Below are 19555 nucleotides of genomic sequence, written 5' to 3' on the forward strand. Positions count from 1 at the left end.
GATCAGATTCACTTATCGATCACGATGTGCAGCAGCGGTTGTTATACTGTTCTATAATCTGTAAAATACAAAAAAACATTCAAATTATACCAGCTTTTAAATTAATTAATATAAAAAAAAATTGTACAAATTGAACTTTTTATTTGTCTTTTAAGCAAATAGTTAATGAAAGAATAATCAAAAATTTAATTGTTTGAAATAATAATAAATATATAAAATTATTTAATAATCATAAATATTAAATATTGTAAAAGTTTTACTAAAAATTTCAAATATTTTATGTAATTATACTATATTATATTTTGCAATTAATAGATAATAAATAAAACGATGAATACCTCAAAACTGCTTCGACGATGCCCGATGCTCGTCCTGAGCCTGCTCTTGCTCTCATTGTCAGTTCCGTAGGAATGCGATTCACTCGCGAAAACACAAGTGATTATTATCGCGCGATATTTTATACGGCACTCCCGACACGTATTTCATCATATGAGAACGAAGATAATACTCGGATATCATCACACGGATATATCAGACCATTCTGTAAAAAATGGCGGAAGGATATTTAAAAAAAATAATTTTATCTCTTTGAGATAGTGACTTCAAAAGACAATTATAACTAAGGAATAATAAAGATGTAATATGGAAGAGTAGTTGGGATAATGAGAATAATGTGGCGATATGCCCCAATCCGCTCTGAGTACCGCCGTGCGAAAAACAAGAATAAGCCTAAACTACGTTGCAGAGATTTAGAAGGAATGCGTGGAATGTGCGCGCCAATGTGTAAGAAAGTGGGGAAATATAAGGCCCTCGGGATAATAAGCGACGATGTAAACAACTCCATATCGCCGCAACTCACACCACCTCTCGATATTCTCAACACTAGATATTTATCGAAATCGATTTTAACTCGATTTAAATTCGATTTCGATAAATAGCGCAAATGGCGGAAACAGAGCAGAGCTTTGCGCTGAGGATCCTGCGTAAAACATCGGGATAGTCGTTCTCGAATGTCTCTCAAATGACAGATATGATTTGCGCACACACGAAAATGTACTATAGTGCGGAGTTATACCGCTAACTATAGCCAATTGTATACGGTATATAGACCGTGTGTTTATTTAACGTAATCTCGTACAAGCCCATCTCATGCCTAACGTCTCGTAATAAGCCAACCGCAATGTGGCCAGCCTGATATCAACATTAGTAAAGCGCGAATGCACTTGCACGATTAATATCCCGCATTGTGATTTATGCCTGTAACATTATGCGCATGCTATTCCTCCGTGATTTCTAATGTGCGTTATTTATAGCCCCTTACATAAATAAATCAGCAGGTGCTTCCGCATCGCTCATATTCGATAAAATAGAGTTTTACAAGATTTCGACGTTTTGTTGTTGGGAAAATGTAAATTTTGCGAAATAAATACGATACACGAACGGAAATGAAAGAGTAGGAAATGTACCTTGAAGATAAGGCGTTACATCGACATTTCTCACGCGTACGCTGTTGTCCGCTTTAAATGTGTCCGCGATCGATCCTTAATAAACGGCGCACAATGGAGGATATACGGAAGTTTCCCGAGTAATACTCCGTAAAAAGTACCATATGTTACCGCCGCTCAGTGCCGCCGCCCGCGTCCCCCGTCCGCGAAATTACCTATTATGCTTCTTGGAGATTTTTGGATTTCTGAATAATTTCAACTGCCGCGCGCGAGCTCCCTCAATGTTAAGGGTGCATCTAGACAAAATTGCGTATCATAGGCATATGCATAAGGAATTGGATTGGTCCATTTCCTTAAGCATCTTCTCATGAACCAATCCATTTCCTTATGCATATGCATTTATGCGAATTTATCTGAATATACCTTAATGAAACAGACGATAGCGGGAGAATTTAATTGGAATCTGGCAATTATTATTAAGAGACTTTAGTGGTAGTGAAACCCCTATGAAGTACCATTTTATTACTTCACCGTAATTACCGGCATCATTCTTGGAATTGGATAATCTCTTTAAGAGGAATTTGTGTGCACATTAATCCTTTTTTAGTACAGCTTGCAGTGATCTTAGAACGTATGTATACATATGTGTAATTATATTTAGAAAATTTATTTATTGTAAATAATATTTATGCTCGCGAAAATTGAAATAATTATTTAATATGTTTAAAAGAATCCTTATACACAAGTTACATGTGTGTGTATGTGTGTGTGTGCGCTTGCCAGATAATTTATCCGTAATATAAAACGCGACTATCAGAAATATAAAATGTATTTTTACATAGACATATTTTCAATTTAATTGTCACAAATAATTTGCAAATAAGCATAAACTTAATACAAAATTGGTTACAATTAGTTTTCTTGCAACTTTCTCAATTATAAATTGAATTTGCAACATCGCAATGATTAATTTATTAATTCAAAATTCAGGTATGCAAAAAATACAAATTTTAATATATTGAGAAAGAGGATAAATAGAGGAGAGGAAGGGGGGGATAGAGAAATATTATTTTATGTTATTACCTCATGACTTTTTCTGAACTGACTGTTTAAAAAATTTAATAATTTAAAGTACACAATAAAACGAATAATGATAGACATTTGCTTGGAAGAAATTATATTTTAGAAAATAGAATTATTATAAAAGTATCTAAAAAATAAGTTGCTAATTAAAATTTAAAAGATAAATTTGAAAATCAAATGTACTATCTACGAAATTTGTTTAATATGACAATAATTTTATTTATATGTCATCTTACTAATAAGTATTGCTGGTACAAAGTCACCTTCTTGCAACGCCAGTTGACTCTTTGTTCGTTTTGGTAGTTTTAAGAGTGCATTAGCTCTTTTGCAGTTCAGCAATTTGCTACTGATTTGATTTCCTGTGATATAAGCTATTGGATAATGGTCAAATATCTCCCATTTCAAAGTCGCCCTTACATATTCAGGACGTTCATCCAACGCGTAATATGACGACATCTACAATATTATAACAATATTATACGAATCATGCATTTATATTTTGCAAAATGTAAAATTAATCCTACAAACCTTAGCTACCACTACTATGGACTCACTGATGTCGAACTGCAAGTATCTCAAAAGAGGTAAAACAAATAAATGTGCGGTAACGAAAGCAGATACTGGATTTCCCGGTAAACATAAGAAATACTTTTTCTTATTTTTGTACAAGCATGTTGCAAAAGTCGTTGGCTTCCCCGGTTTCATATTTACACGACCTGAGGATATATATCTTTAATATTTAAAAAAAACATGGGCCAACATATTAATATTGATTGATGATAAAAAAAAGATACCGAAATGTATAGTGGCTTCGAAATGTTTCTCTAAAATAGGCTTCAACAAATCTCTATCGCCCATTGATACAGATCCTGTTGTCACAAGTATATCCACTTTTTCTATAGCTGTCTTGATTCTATCTACCATAATAATTTCACTGCAAAGTTATAATTCGTAATAATTATATATATTAATCATTTGCAACCATGAATTTGCAACCTTAAATTTTGATACACATACTCATCCACTGCAATTCCAAAATCCAGAGCATCGTAATTATTCTCTTTTAATAACGATATCAAAGTTATTTTATTGCTGTCGTAAACGTGTCCTGGTTCCAAAGGCATTCCAGTTTCTTGTAATTCATCCCCAGTGGATAATATACCTATAGACGGACGTTTCTGAACACTAATTTTATAGTTGCCACAAGCTGCAAGCAGTCCCATCTCTGCCACACCGATATAGGTACCTGTTTCTAAAACCAAGCTTCCCTTCTCTATGTCGCTACCAATAGATCTTCAACAGACAAAAAAGAAATGATTTAATACTATAAAAAACTTGTTTCTCCAGAAGTATATAAAAAAATATTGGACTTACCTAATATCTTGTCCTTCTTTCGGTTCGATCATTATCTCGATCTCATCTTCTTCTATGCCATCAGAGGTCTTTGACACAAGTTTTGTATCCTCAACTTGTACAACCGCTGTTGCTTCTACAATTGCAGAAAAATAGCGATGAATTTTTACTATACAAAAATCTATGCATTTTGATTATATAAAACTTGTTTACCATCGGGAATAGGCGCTCCAGTGTTTACACGTACACAAGTTCCAGGAACAAGAACAACCGGAATGTCCTGAAAAAAATTTTCTTTTATAGCTTCAACTCTTCGCATCATTGGTGCATAACACCTATTATTCTAACTTACTGAAGCCCCCGCTTTCACACCACATAACACCTTTCTTTTACCCTTTCCATCACTTGCTAATACTGCATATCCATCTTTAATGGAAGCTCTAAACGGTGGCAGATGACAGTTGGAATATACTTCGTCATATAACATTCTACCATAGGCATTATTTGCATCAATCACTTCAACCTCAGTTTTATTTTCTTCTCTTGCACTTCTAACTATTTCATCTACTGCTTCTTCCACAGAAACCATAGGAAACAGAGATTCCCTAAGACGTGTTGCTGCATTCTTGAAATTTATTTGAAACAAATTAATTGTATATGCAATTTCATAGAATCTTCATTCTTTTTCTTTGTTTCTAATAAAAATGGTATCTTACGGTGTTTATGTAAAATTTATTATGCGAACAAGTGGAAATATCATGTTGCACAATGTTATGTGTATCCTTGATTTCTTCTTTATTGTCTAAAAGTAAATCTATAGCATGTGGTATAGTTTCTGCAATTGCACTGAAACATTCCTTTGCAGCTTTGGGCGAACCAGGCAAATTGATGATCAATGTCTGATTTCGTATCCCACATACAGCTCTAAAAACAAATTAATTATATAAATATTGTTATGTTAAAGACTACAGAGCAAATAAAAGTAATTTTACCGAGAGAGCATAGCCATTGGTGTTATTTTTAAACTTGACATAAGCATCGCTACAGATAATCCAGGAGCTTCTTTATGAATAACACTTTTGGTCGCTTCAGGCGTAACATCTCTGTTAGAAAATCCAGTGCCACCAGTAGTTAAAATAACATTGGCTATCTTTTTGTCGCTCCAATCAGTTAAAATTTTTGTTATTAAGGATACTTCATCTGATACAGTTTCAAAGCAAACTACTTTTCCTTGACGATTATCTTTTGTATTATATATATCGTTGATCAGCTGTTTTAATGCAGCACCACTTTCATCTGTTTTCTCATTCTTCGCACAAGTATCACTAACTAAAAAAATAACAGAATTATTACAACTTGAGATATAAAAATCAAGCTTAGATATTACATATTAATTAGATAATAATTTATTTGCTACAATATTTACAAAAATAATTGTTTCATATAACTTTAGGTGACTTTTAGGATCATGAAACATAAAAATTGATTCTATTAGTTTATATTACACAAGATTATTAATCATTAAAAATACTGACCAAGGTAACATATTTAACCTCCAAATGTATATACAACTAAATCGTTTTACTTTGATTCTTAATTCAAATGCATACTTTTCTATAAACATATTATATATTCGATTAAAAAATACATATATCAATTGTACATACCAGTTAAAATTGCAAATTTTATAGGTGCCATGTCACCTGTTTTTAACTTTTCAATAACTAACCACTGACTCAAGATATCCATTATATACCATGAGATATCAGTTCTGAAAACAGAATAGTAGTAACATATATACCTAAGATAATAACTAGACTTTGAGATTGAGATAACTTTACATTATATAAGAATTTTAGTTCACATAAATATAAACACCACCTTTTACTCTCTCTCTTTTTGACAAATTTTATATAAATACAAAGTTATGCTAAATATTACAATTGTGGAATAAAAACATAAACATTTAATAATTTATTAATTCGGATGATAGTAAAAAGAAATACTATGAAATATTTAACCGAATTGCATCAAAAAAATATATTCCTTTAATAGTAAATATATCAGCAGCAGATGCTTTCTCAGATTTTTTGAACTGAATAAAATTTATATTAATTATAGACACATATTTATCTTTAAAAACAAGTTTTCACAGATTTTCTTAACATTTGCTTGGAAACTTCTATTTTATTCTTGTTAACGAGCAGTAGATATAAATATTTAAAAAATGATTCAGTTTTCCCCTGTTAGGCAATGAGCATCTTTATTATTGAATAATTATCTAATCAACAATATATTTATTAGCGAAGTGTACTCAATTCTAAAATACAACAGTAACATATTTTCGATACAAGAAGAGCGTACTCTTTCTTTGCGTGAAATAAAAGTTATAAACATTCTCGCAATAATATTAATTATGCTAATTCTTATACATGCATCGCGAATGCATTCGTGCTGGAGAAATATTGCGCTTATACAAGTACTTCTATTTGTTTGATATATTATAAAGCGGATTAAGATCACGCTAATTTGTGACGCATTTTAGAAACAGTTAATCTTGTGGTTTTATGTATTTTTCTTTTAATATGTGACTTCAAAAGACGTCAACAACATTTTAAGGAAGGAATGCAGTTGAACAGGAAGTATCCAAAATGTCTGTTTCAAATTATTTGGATGGAAGATTAAACATGCGTCCTGAAGTCAATAGTCGACTAGGCCTCTGAAATAAAAAATAGCACAATTAGTAAACATATTTATTTAATTATACTTAGATCCAGTTGCACAGACATTAAGCAGGTATTGATTTTGTGATCAATCAATTTTCTCTTTATGTTATTCAAACTCGACAGCAATAATCGCCAATGCAATGTTAATAAGGTCAAATTGTCGATGCAATTCGATTTTAGAGGCAAGAATCTAAGGCTTTACCGACTGCTCCTTGGACTTAATGAGCGAAGCGGTGAGTCTCTGTATTTTCTACGCGATTCCGTTCTACTCCGGTCGCGATCGTCGCGTCGATCTCTTTCTCTATCTCGTTCGCGATCGCCGTCCAAATCTCGCCTCTCGCGACGCACGACATGATGTCTCGGGCTACGACTCGGGCTTGGTGTGCGAGATACAGAAGAACGCGTGTCCGAACTGTGGCCTTCGTAACGATGCCTTCGCTCTCTCTGTCTGAAAAACAAAAGAATTCACGTTATTATTTATATCGATGTAAATAATGTTCTATATCACAAGATGTAAAAATTATTTACTTTCTGCGCAGTTTCAAAGACATTTCTCGAATCTCATCCTCTCGATCTTGTCTCTGTTGCTCCATTTTTTCAATTCTTAATTGCTCAGCTTTCTTATCAGCTTTATCTAAAAAAGATATATCTTAAGTTTGTTTGTTTGCTTTTACGATACGCTGATACGTTAGTCTTTTTGAGCATCAACTCACATTGTCTATTCAACAGAGCCTGCATTTTCTTCTTAAGCCGCTCCTGAGGTGTGATTTTCAGTGACTGAAAGATGTAAATTCTTAAAGGTCTGTAGCCAATATTGATATTCTTAGCATATTTTAAAGATTTAATTCACAATCGACATCAACACGTACGTATGCACTGGTGATATTTTTTACCAGAACATATAAATGAATATATACCACAAAAAATTTGTCATTTCCTGTACGAAATGATAAAAATGCAAGATGCGAACAAATAAAAAAAATAATAGCGGCGCGGCAATTAATTACATAGGTTTAGGTTCATCAAGAGATTATTATTTCGAGACAAACATAGTGAAATAAACGCGTGGAAATTTCAATTTCTTTGTGGTTGTAGCAACGCATTAAAAAAAATACTCAAAAATATATTAAAAATAAAACATTTAAATGAACGAACATCGACACGCTAGTAACGTGTAGTACAACAACGAAAACGAGAAGCGCTTCTCATTGAGGCTCCTCATTCGGATGGTACTTATATAGAGACAAGTATGTTCTGTCTTTATTTCTCTGTGCGTTAAGTGACTAAGAAAGCGTTATGGTTCTTACTGACTTTGTGTCCGCCACCAGAATTTGTACTTAACCCTGCTTTTGGCTTGTTCCTGAAATATTCGGGAAAGATGAAGTTCGCGTGTAATAATTTTAGATAATCGTTCATTATTTATAATCGTGCTTACGTGCTTGTGTTAATTGATGTCCTCGCTGTAGTTGCACTGGATTTTTCTTCATTATCGGACAATTCTAATTCAAGACTCGACGATTTTCCACGTCGTCCGTAATACCTGCGAGCGACAAATTTGTAATTTTAACGCTTGAAGAAAAAAACAATCCGCGAAATCTTTACCTTGGCAGTGCTGGCGTCTTATTTTCGTCGCTTCGCGATCGCTTACAGCTAGATTGACTTCTCGATCTTGACCTAGATTTTGTCGGAGACTTCGACCTCGAGCGAGACTTTGACTTTGACTTGGACGGTGAATAGCGTCGTTTCCGATAACTGTCTCTCGAGTGGCTTCTATTACGCGATTTGGATCTCGATCTTGATTTCGATACACTGCTCGAAGATGAACTTCTTGATCTTTTTAAACGCGAACGAGACCTGGATCTGGTTCTAGACCGAGAAACTGAACGCGATCGCGATCTACTGACACTTCTACAACGCGATCGTGATTTACTTCGCGTTCGTGAACGTCTGGATCGGCTTCTTGTTCGGGATCTTGTGTACTTTCGAGGTCTCGAGCGTGTTCTTCTAGATCTAAAATCAAGACGAATGAAAAATCAAATATTGCCAATTTTTAAACATATAATTTTATCATAAGCTTTCTGTTTTTTTTTGTATAACTAACCTTATTCTAGATCCACTTCGCTTCCTATCGCGTGTTCTATAAGATTTAGTCCTGCTAACAGAACGTGAACAACTTCTCGATCTAGATTTCGACATTTTCTTATTGACGGTTCTTTCATTGAAAGTAGGACTGTCCGATCTTCGTCGTCTAAGGTACGAATAATTGACTTTCCTTGAATTCGACGAAGATACGTGTGATGTGCTACTGTGAGTTTCTTCTTCCCCGCCGAAGCTTGTGATGTAAGTAATCTGTCCAGTATTTACAGGCGATGCGGACCGCGATCTTGATTTAGAAGAGGACTTTCTATATGGATTATATTCTGGGCTTTCTCTGGCCGCATAACTGAAAAAAATTTACAATAAGCAAAGCGACAATAGACAAGAATCTACTTTTACAACGAATTATTACCTAGGCGGACTCATAATGCGACCAATCATTTTCTTTTCCCTGAACGCACGTCGCTCTCTGCGCGATCGTCGACCCTAATTAAAATATAAAATATATCATATTTCTACGTTGAAGAATAATTTTAGATATTGGTTACATCATTATGCAATACATTATATAATTATTTGAATAAATATAACTATTTACCGAGTACATAGCTTTCTCCTCCTCTTGCTTCCGAGCTTGTCGCAAAGTTTCAGCTTCTTCGAAATCTTGTGTCAAAAAGCTAAAGTAGTCAGCACCTAAAAGTCCATATTTTTGAGCTGTCAGATTCATTTCGTGTGCCTGAGATGGTTCTATTTGCGACACATCCACACATATATCTAAAAAAAAAGTAATATGTCATATTAGAAAATTATTCCTTTCTTTTTTCAATCAATTCAAACTGTGTTAGATATTATATAAAAATGATACCTAAATCTATATCGCTATCTTCATCGTCTCCCTTTTCTTCAGTCACAACTGGATCTACTGGCTTAACTGGCTCAGGTATTGGCTCTTCGGTTTCGTAATTATATCCGATGGCAGCGTTATTAGCAGATTTTTTCTTATCTTTTGCAGAATCTAATTTTGTAGAACCAAATTGCTCTTCCAAATGTATTTGATGAAGAAATTTTTCTTCAGTCACTGAATAAGAAGTATTTGAATAAGGTGAGAAAATCTATCTGGAATTCCTATTTCTATATAATATGACAAACGGCAACGCACCACCTAGAAATTCATTTTGTACAATTATGCGGTAGCGTTCATAGTTGATATGTCTATCTTCGCTTGTCAAAGCAATATCAACGTCAATAGTATCAGATGCTTCTGGTATCCAATCGAGATGCGCTCGTACGTCAAAGCGATCTATAAGATTGTCCTCATTCCCCTGCCATGGCATCCTGTCGATAAAATATATTTTTTAAATTAGATATCAGATCGACAAATGCAACTTAATATCAGAATAATCGCTATGATATTCACATGTTTGCGGGACTGTCACCTGCTGCAGCAATTGCCGGATCCAAGTGTATTTTGCACGGTCTACCATGTAATTGAAGAAACTGTGTAGGATCTGATTTCTAAATAAAACACACAAAGTTCAATTAGGACATAAATATAAATAACATTCCTTTTGTTCATTGTAATTATACTTCAAGTAAGAAAGGAAAGAGCCAAGGCAGAACGGCATATTTAATGAAAAAATTCAGTGACAAAAGTTATCCCTTTTTTTTAATATTTAAGTGCTTATAACATGAAAATTATACAAACTTTTTGACACAAAAAACTGAAATACTATTTAAAGGTTAACCCATATTTGGAGAGTTATTTTTCGTATACAATCTGTCAAAGTAATATAATATATTTCTAAATATTATATATTCTCTGAGTTAAGAAACGAAACTTGTTAGACGCGTTTTGCTCGCGCATTTTCGCATTCTTACGATTTTCTCATAATAGTCCCGTCTACGTTCCGCTCTACGACGATAGTCAACCAGCATCCCGCGAATTTTCTTCTCCTGCTTGCGTGCCTCGTGCCACATCCTGCCACCAGTTTTCTTTACGGAAAAACTCATTTTCCGCCAATGATCGATTTCCCGCAATTAACTAGACGTGGGTGCCATTCGTCCGGTCAAAGGGGCTAAAAAATTGAACCACTAGTAATTGACACGCTTTCTTCTCCCGCGAGGTGGACATGTTGCTTTGCGGACAGCTACACTAGCGACCTCTCTCGAAACGAAAATTATTACACACACGTTGCGGTTAGGTGAACGCCGCGATCATTAGAATAATCCATCAATACTATTGGTATTAAAAATTTTATAAGTTCAGTCGGCACTAAAATTTGACGTCAGAAATTGAAATTCTATAATGCAATCAATGCAAAAAGCATGCAAATATTATTTTTAATTAGAAGCGTAAAGATCTATTTTCTTTTAGCATGAGAAATTCATTTTACCAAAACCGGTTTGAATTCAGGTTTGACATTTTTCAGAGATTTTACAGTATTTTCCTCACATGTACAGTTTCGTGCAGTTCTGCCTCGATTTATTGATCGAATTAAGATGTCAAAAATATTTCAAAACACACACGTATACGTATATTACAAATGCTTTATTTTTCACGCGGGTTTTCGTACAAGGGTGGATCGGGTGCGGCATGAAATATCAGCAGAAGAAAAGGTAACAGCAAAAGGTGAAGATGCTTTTGTTTATTATTAACCTTATGTAATATCGTTTCAAATTTTCAATTACATTATTATATATAATAATAATTATAATAATCATCATAATAATGTTATGACAATGTATACACGTTAGATACAAGTTTTCTTTCATCCGGTATGGAGTTTTGTTAATTATTTTTTTTTCATCTTAATAAATCGGTTTTTTGTTTCTTAATTCACATTTTTTCCTCTTTCTCTCGCTTACGCACACATACGCATACACACACATACACTCACTCACTCACTCACTCACATACTCACGCACACACACACACACGCACACACACACACAAACGCACTCGCGCACACTCCCCCTTTTTCTCATTCTCGCTCGCTACATTTATCCCTTATATTTTTTTGTCCCGATTGGTGCGTGCCATCGCCGAACGAGACATCAAGACATCACCCTCATATGCTTAATTCTCAAAGGACGCTCGCACATCGCCTCTCAGGCGCATCAGTCGTATTATAGTTATATTTGTTTCTGAACACAATGCTTTTACACATGACGTTAGGAAACTTAGGTTTACTTTACTTCCGCCGCAGTACCATGTTCCAAAGATCCAAGAAATTAAGGGTGAGCGCGCGGCCTTACGGGCGGACTTTCTCAAAGGCCGCTCGTGCGGTACGCGCCACGTAAGCTGAAAGATATTCCACGCCGAAACATAAATCGTCGAAAATGCATGCACACGGAAGAAAAACGTTATTTGTCATGGCTGTAATAAGCACCGATTCACAGTAATTAACGAATGCGTATGTGTGTGTGTGTGTGCTATAAATTAAAATAATATAAATGTGTATTTTGAGAAATAATCCTTTATTGCCCAAATCATTTGTTTGTTTAAAAAAAATATATATATATATGTAGACAAATTAATAAAACAAATTATAAATCTATACTTTTTCCGTGAAGTATATAATATAGAGAAAAATTAGATTTTCTATATTACAACTTTACAATATCCGACAAAGGTAGAACGTAAAAAGGAAATCAAATAGTAAAAGGACTATGTAACGTCGAAGTTACATTGGGCAGTAAACGGTTAAGAAATTTCGTCGGTTGCTTCGCGTTACAAACATTTTAAAAAACGTGCAAACGGTCAATGGTATGCACAAAAGTGATCGCATACGTGTGTGTGTCGGCTAAGATACATAATTAAAATACAATTTTGCTTCATCACCCTTTTCTCCAGTGATCGTTCTGTAAATCAAACCTCGACGGTTCACGTAAAAAAATATATATGCGTTATATGTATACACGAAATGCAGCGAAAAAATCATTTGGAACATGAATCACGGCTGGTTCTTATGCTATTAAATGTATACATCTCTGTTGTCTGCTAATTGGCTTAAATACTTTGCATTTTGCGACAGCTGTTGTGTGGACAAATTCATTCCAAGGTGGTGAATTCTCGAACTTAAAATAAAGACGCGCATATCGGAAAGCGAAAGGAATCCTAAAAGGGAGTTTTCGTCCCACTCGTCGGGCGCTTCTCTTCTTTTCCATCGGCTACTGAAGGGAGGCTACTGAATGTACGTTCAAAGCGCATTTCACCGCGTCCTCGCGTAAATAAAAGTCTCTAATCGCATAGCTATGTTCGGCACGCTCGTTTAGCTTCGCTTCGCATGTTCGATCTTACTTATGGATCTTACATATTGCCGCTTTCGAAAAATGCTATTTCTCCGATACAGGAATCGTTTGTTTGTTTGTTTGTTTGTTTTTCTTTATTCTTTCCCCACCGCGGCCTCTTCGCGCCCTGTGAAAAAAATTGTCCTCTAAATTTATTCGCCTGGACACTGAGAGAGCCCAGTTTCCGGGGCTGGCGCGGTCGTTTAGTTTCGCTAAAAGTTACATCGTTATAACCAATCAATCATCTTCGCTACAGATAAACGATAATAATTATCCAGTTAAAATCAACAATCGTGAAAAGAAGAACAATGCGCTTCGATGCATTACCAAACGCGACGCTGTGCTCAGAAGTCCATTGTGGGTCGGATTGTGCATACCTTTTCACCGGCATCTCCCGTACGAAGGACCCGGTTGAAAACGTCGAGTGCTATCCAATGACATTACGCCTTTGTAGTACGAACTATCCGATGGAAAGACTATTTTACAAGTGGTATATTCTGTCATGTGCATGTTGTCGCGAAGCGAAGTCAGCGCGAATGATTCGAGTTCTCAGATGATAAAAAATAGTTCTGTGTGTAGTTTCTGAAAACGACAGTTCTCCGTTGTGATAATGTTATGAACACCGTATTGCGGGACCGGTGAGCACAGCGTGTAACAACATGAACATTCGGAAGAGGGCTCGTGTGATATCACACATTGTCTATATACTTATAGAGCGTACTGATTTTTGCCGTTCAACAAGGTAATTCCCGCGTGGACGCCCAGAACTTATCACAGAAAATCCTGAGCGTCCCGCCGATTTTTTTAATCTCTCTACATCTAACAAATCATATCCTGTACAACTTTTAACTGCCGAAATTATCAAAAAGGTCATTGAGGTAAGATGCGACATATCCCGTTTTACATTTTGGATGTGATTTTTCGGAGAGTTACTCTCTTCTTCGTCTTCGTCTTCTTCCTCTTTAGGTATTTTATTTATGTCATAGTGAATCTATCTATTTTAAGCATTGCTTTCGAGCTATCTAATCACAACACAGACTCATTACGACTCCTGAATTTAACGTATCTTAAGCACCGATTGCCGTAAATCTCAATGCGATATAAAAACATTTATAGTACAAGTGTCTGTGGGCGTCGTATTCCTATTTGTCCGTTGGAGATTTACATTATTAGATACTGTTAGAAAATTTGTTTTCGCTCGGTAACTCTTTCTCTCGCTCTCTCTCTTAGTATAAATTCGAGTATAACAAACCTCAACATCTGAGTTGCAATATAGAATGTCTCGTGTGTGTATCTTGTTAAACGTATCTGCAAATGTTCCTGTATTGCAGGTGTATAAAAATATACAAATCATTCGAAAGGCCGCACGAATAAAATGATTCTTAGCAGATCGAATGGCTTGTGAAACGTTAGACTTTTCTCAGCTACTCGAAAGTATCTTATATTTCTCATATATTTACAACTAATACAACAAGAATTCAAATCTAAATTTCACAGTGAGACTCTCATTACTTTTCCAGAAAATACATCAAGAATCCTCTTGGTCGTCTAATACCTTTTTTTTTTTTTTGGCCAAGCTCTTTTGACAACAGTCGCAGTCAATGTAGACGAAATACGTTGCTTTACCGCCGCTATATACGCGTTAAAATTTTTTGTACAAAAAAGATATCGCAATTAAAACGTTAAAGATGACGATTACATTGAGAATTATACATGCAGCTTCGTTTCTTCTTTTGTTTTAAATTTTTTAGGAGACCTTAAAAAGCAACTATTAAAATTAGAGATACAGATTGTCTTAAAATAGCTATAGCAAATCGTTGCGATCCGTCAATAAAATGATATTACGTTCATCTCTTCATATAATATAATACAAACGATGCAAAAGGATAAATCATTATCTAAATCTTAGGTCTCCGCGGAGCATTCTCTTTTGTGATTTTATGGAAGTATATATAAAAGCCGCAAATGTATAAAATATACCCCGTGAACAGACTTGGTACTTCCATTTGCATTTTGCTATCGTGATTACGGAAAAAAGCAACATGCATAATTCTTTAAAATTTCTTTCTTTACAGCGTACTCTCTCTCTCTTTATTATTAAGTCTCTATTAAAAGTCATACTTTTTAAATTTTTTCTTCTTTTCCTTTGTAACATCTGGGTGGTGTGGGGATTTTATTATGGTTGCATTTTAATGGTCTGCCTTCAGGTACTAATACTACACTTATAATTGGTAGTTTCACGACAAAAACGTGGCTTGTTGATAATAAGAAAGAAATTATCAATTTCTACGTTTGTTCGTCATCTAGTCCTACAATACATATCATCATAACATAAATAATCGAAGGGAATCGCATTTTAACCGAGGTTAAAAAACATTTGGCCGGATAAAAACGGAGTCTTCTGTACAAATAACGGGGCCTATATTACGATTGGTGCGAATGGCATAAGCGCAGCGACCATCGGAGCAAAACGGCAAAAATCAATGACGATTGGCGTTGGAAACGTGTGTATGCAAGTACGCGCGTATTGTTTATTATAAAGTATCTAGATTTCTTCGTATGATTATACCATCCTTGATCGATCTTACGTGTATGCTGCTTTTTAACTTTCTTATTACTGCTTCTTCTTTATGTATAAATATGTATTGTTGTTAAGCCGCGCAAACCTCGTTTGTTTAAAGTCCTTGTTCAGCAACAAACTGACGTTTGCAACATCCTTGTTTTTTTTTTTTTCCATTAAAAGTAAATAAAAGGGTCGAGTTTACAATGTCTGTGTGTTGTGTGTGTTTTCACCTCCTCACACTTAAAAGCTAAACCCTAAAGCTGCACTCTTATCATTCACCTAAGTGTATTGTACAAATAACTAGCAGTCGACGCGACTGTTTGCTCGCAAATACTTGCTAAACCGTTTACATTCGTGACATCGTGTATAAAACTCTATTGGAGTACATGCTTACATTGGTAATCCTTACTTTTTTTCCCTCATTTTTTTTATTACGCGGTAATAATAGTAATTATCACTTTTTCGCTCTCTAGGCCACACAGTTTGGTTGCCGAAAATTTTCCGCTCAGCTGTTTCCGCTAAACTGCTCAGACTGTCTGTGGAAATCGGGCAGGACCCGAGAGGCCAGCTGGGTTCATCCTCACTAGACCATTACTGTCTTTTCGTGCTCGTAGCTTTTCAATCTTGTTACATATATATATATATATATATGTATATATATGTATATATATATCCATATGTATATATATATATCCACACCCAACATAGGGGCCAGTCAGCTTGGTAAAAAATACGAAAATACAGCAACGTAACAGAAATGGAGGTTTCCCTCACACCATCCTCTCTTCCCCTCCACGTGGGTTCTTCTTCTACTCGTTGGATCGTTCACACAGTCGTTAACGCTGCCGAGCTTTGCAGTTCTTCTTCTCCGCTTCTGTCATCTCTTCACACAGAGAGATTTGAGCCTTGTGACTTGCTTGGTTATTTTTCTGGATTCTCCGGGAAATTTCGTTTGTATTTTTCAGAGTTGTTTAGCCGAACCGACATCATGTCCGAAAGATTTCTTGAATTCACTGGCGCAGTTAACGCTAATCGCGACACCGTGTGTGTGTTTGTTTCTTCATTTTTTTTTTTTTTTTTTAAATTTTTTTTTTTGGCTCTGTGCTAAAGAAAGCAGCGTCGAGGAACGACTTTCAAGATGTTTCCTACCTTTACTGTTTTCCCTTATCCGTCGACGCCGTGATAACATTGTGTCACAAACTCCATCCAACTAATCTCTTCTCCACGGTCCTGCGTTCGCGACAAGCTGTATTGTCCACCGTCGATTGCCCATCTCTATCACCTTCAGTGGATAGCAACCGGGCTCTGTTGGACGCACACCCCGACCATCGGGCTATCCTCTCTCTCCGGATCTCGCTGGTTACCGGTCGATACCGTTGATGGCTGTCTGACCATTCCGTGCGTATCGCTGGTCGAATAGCTGTAGTTGTAAAAATTCTGCTGCTGAATCATGGGCGAGGTCATCATCGCAGGCAGGGGTAAACCAGGAAGAATTAGGCTATTGTACGATCCGAGAGAGTTCTGTATCAGGGAGCTGTCCATGGACTGCATGGACATCGGGGCGGACGCGGGCACCCCAGTGGCCGACGTCGATGGGTAGCCCGTTGTTATGGCACGCCGACTGCCCGTGTGACGGGGCGAGGACTCGCAGTCCATAGGCTGGTAGCCGCCACCAGGGAGGCTCGACGCTTGCATCTGTTGCAGACTGCTGCCGCCGCCGCCGCCGCCGCTGCCACCGCCGCCGCCGCTGCTGCTGCTGCTGCCCTGTCCCGACATGGTTACCAGTCCTGGGACATTGAAAAGAAAGGAAGTCAGCCTAGCGCGGGACTGGGCGTAATCTCATCGCGAGATATAGATGTATATATATATACACACTAATGCCATAATCATCCACGAAAACCGTTCTAGCTCTTACAATCGAATAATCACTAATGGGAATAAATATAAACAAAATGTCAAACGTCTACAGGGACATTTGCAGGCAATAATCTCTCCACCGCTACCACCTCTCCTTCACGTTCCTAATAGCGAGAAGATGACATAATACTTGGTTAAATATCAGGCGTGAATATTAAGTCGTAAATGTTCCATCCCATTTTCAAGCTGACAACAGTTAATTGGATATGTATATTTTACAGGCCGCGATTAATTACGAATTTGTTCATCTTAATTCCTACAATATTTTTGTGCATTTTATCTGCTGAAAAATATATGTTTACAGTATACGATTCGGATACAGAATTATCAGAGCAATTGCACCACGACATATACGTATGTTACAACTATATTTAACGAGATATGAGATTGCAATTTGTTTATCGTAATAATTGCGTAATCAATGCATCGTAATTTGTTTTTAATTGTATACATAAGTTAATGTGCATTTGGGGTGTACATTAGGCAAACTCAAGAAGAGGGATTATATATATGATAATAAATGCATGTATATATATATATATATATTACTGATGGACAAGACTTATTTCACAGAAACGGTTACAATTTCATGTCCCATTTACAGCACCGCACTTGTCAAGTGCATAATGCAAGCAGCTAAAGCATGCATAAAAAAACTAGAAGACAATGATGTGACTTTTCTACAAAACAGAAATTCGTTTAACACAGATGCAATACTCTCAGTTGGAATATGTTCTGCGTATGTAATAAATTCAAAACTTTGACGCAACATTTGTGTGCGGCAATTAGTTCACTTTCAAACCGTGGCGAAAAGCCGAGAAATGGATACAAAAAGAGAAACATATTCCAGCAGTGATATGACGCTATTTGTCTTGTTGTCCTTATTTTCTAAGATATAATCATCAAAAAAGGACAGCCTCGTGAAATATGAATAAATTGGCCTCTTTAGTTTTAGACATCATATAAATCGTATTAATACATCGTGTTAATAAAGTTTTTTTTTTCGGAGGCACGGGCCAGTAATGTCAATCCGTGTCCCGGAGGGAAGTATTATTCTTCAAGCAAGCAAGGCTTCGCGCAATACATCCGAGGCCAGGATATGATTATCAGGGACATCGTTAGTTTTTCTTTTTTTTTTTTTTAGCGTGTAGGATTGTTTGTTAGACAGAACTTACTTATGTTAGTAAGTAAGATTAGGGTTGGGGCCTAGGACAGGTCGTCGCCGCCCCGCGGATACGACAGTCATCGAGCCACGTATTGTCCCCCCATCATATCTACGGGCAACAACAACAAGTATCGTTTAGTTTGCGCAGAAAATAAAAGATGCCATTGAGAAAGGGGATCGCGATTGTACGCGAAAACGGGACAACGCAAAGTGCAAATATCCTCGCTTGGCGCTACGCTGAATCAATTATCCAATTGTAATCTGGCTTTTGAAACAAAGAGGAAAAAAAAAACAAAAAAAAAACAAAAAACAGGAGCGTGACACGGTCGAAAATTCCTCGCTCGGAAAAGATTCTAGAAAACGCAAAGGTGAAGAATTTCTTATTTTCTGCACAAATCAAAACCTTCCTAAACTCTCAATACAATAGAACTCTCCGTGAATTTCTGTTTATATCTACCTTATGCTCTATTACTCGAAGAACGGTAATCTTATTAACCATAGTTAAAGCCATAGTCGTTTTTGTATCTCTTTCAAGTCATTCACGAGAAACGATGAAATTTCCTGTTAGCAACTGTCTAGAGATTTCTATTGCAGCCTAAATATAGAACATGATTTGCAATTAAATGTTAATCTGCCTTTCTCATTATTACATTTATACAAGACTATCTATATATATATATAGTGGGCAGTAAAAATTGTGAACTTTTATTTCTCTATAGCCAGCATCCATTTGCTGAAAAAAAAAAAGATCGACTCGGAGGAACTATGAATGAAATGTATATCGTTAGGTGAAGTATAATCGAGTATGATATTAATAATGAATGATGAATGAAATCAAGCGACATAGAGCCATACTTTGATAGTAAGATCATGTCTCTCGCTGATCGCAAATTGATCGTTTAAGGTACAGTTAATG

At 35.9% G+C, this 19555-nt stretch overlaps 3 protein-coding genes across 9 annotated transcripts in view; all 3 read right to left on the reverse strand.

Annotated features, from left to right (window-relative positions):
- Positions 1 to 2547: 2547 nt before the first annotated feature.
- Positions 2548 to 5728, reverse strand: cin (Molybdenum cofactor synthesis protein cinnamon). Its single transcript, XM_012360117.2, has 10 exons — positions 5549 to 5728; positions 4874 to 5210; positions 4598 to 4805; positions 4234 to 4506; positions 4095 to 4161; positions 3903 to 4017; positions 3546 to 3821; positions 3323 to 3462; positions 3057 to 3244; positions 2548 to 2984 (listed from the first exon to the last, which is right to left on the reverse strand). The coding sequence occupies exons 1-10, from the start codon at positions 5628 to 5630 to the stop codon at positions 2745 to 2747; spliced, it is 1926 nt and encodes a 641-aa protein (XP_012215540.1). The 5' UTR covers positions 5631 to 5728; the 3' UTR covers positions 2548 to 2744.
- A 430-nt stretch (positions 5729 to 6158) lies between these two features.
- On the reverse strand, positions 6159 to 10871 carry LOC105667986 (CLK4-associating serine/arginine rich protein). Of its 2 annotated transcripts, XM_012360142.2 has the most exons (14): positions 10583 to 10866; positions 10122 to 10219; positions 9864 to 10039; positions 9570 to 9782; positions 9303 to 9478; positions 9117 to 9190; positions 8709 to 9050; positions 8210 to 8617; positions 8043 to 8147; positions 7919 to 7967; positions 7321 to 7384; positions 7136 to 7241; positions 6810 to 7055; positions 6159 to 6600 (listed from the first exon to the last, which is right to left on the reverse strand). In XM_012360142.2, exons 1-14 carry the CDS (start codon positions 10712 to 10714, stop codon positions 6582 to 6584), a joined length of 2208 nt encoding a protein of 735 aa, XP_012215565.1. In that variant the 5' UTR covers positions 10715 to 10866; the 3' UTR covers positions 6159 to 6581. The 2 variants fall into 2 exon arrangements, with proteins under 2 accessions (XP_012215565.1, XP_012215566.1); XM_012360143.2 differs by lacking the exons at positions 6159 to 6600; positions 6810 to 7055 and having other exon boundaries at positions 7181 to 7241; positions 7915 to 7967; positions 10583 to 10871.
- Positions 10872 to 15678: 4807 nt separating this feature from the next.
- The window catches only part of mnb (minibrain), a 65853-nt gene continuing 61976 nt past the window's right edge, over positions 15679 to 19555 (reverse strand). For all 6 annotated transcript variants that reach the window (XM_067354773.1, XM_067354774.1, XM_067354777.1 and 3 more), the window contains one exon: positions 15679 to 17344. In XM_067354773.1, coding sequence (XP_067210874.1) covers positions 16842 to 17344 — 503 coding nt within the window. In that variant the 3' untranslated portion in view covers positions 15679 to 16841. The remainder of the gene's footprint in view (positions 17345 to 19555) is intronic.

Source organism: Linepithema humile, chromosome 5 (genome assembly GCF_040581485.1).
Source record: "Linepithema humile isolate Giens D197 chromosome 5, Lhum_UNIL_v1.0, whole genome shotgun sequence".
Classification (NCBI taxonomy): Eukaryota; Metazoa; Arthropoda; class Insecta; order Hymenoptera; family Formicidae; genus Linepithema; species Linepithema humile.

Coding starts and splice junctions, on each gene's coding strand:
- LOC105667986 (XM_012360142.2), bottom strand. CDS start 10,714: ATGAGTTTTTCCGTAAAGAAAACTGGTGGCAGGATGTGGCACGAGGCA. Junction 9,191..9,302: donor AGGAGAAAGCTATGTACTCG/GTAAATAGTTAT, acceptor TATTTTAATTAG/GGTCGACGATCGCGCAGAGA. Junction 7,385..7,918: donor ATTCTGGTGGCGGACACAAA/GTCAGTAAGAAC, acceptor TACATCTTTCAG/TCACTGAAAATCACACCTCA.
- cin (XM_012360117.2), bottom strand. CDS start 5,630: ATGGATATCTTGAGTCAGTGGTTAGTTATTGAAAAGTTAAAAACAGGT. Junction 5,211..5,548: donor AAAATTTGCAATTTTAACTG/GTATGTACAATT, acceptor TTATTTTTTTAG/TTAGTGATACTTGTGCGAAG. Junction 3,245..3,322: donor CGAAGCCACTATACATTTCG/GTATCTTTTTTT, acceptor ATATATCCTCAG/GTCGTGTAAATATGAAACCG.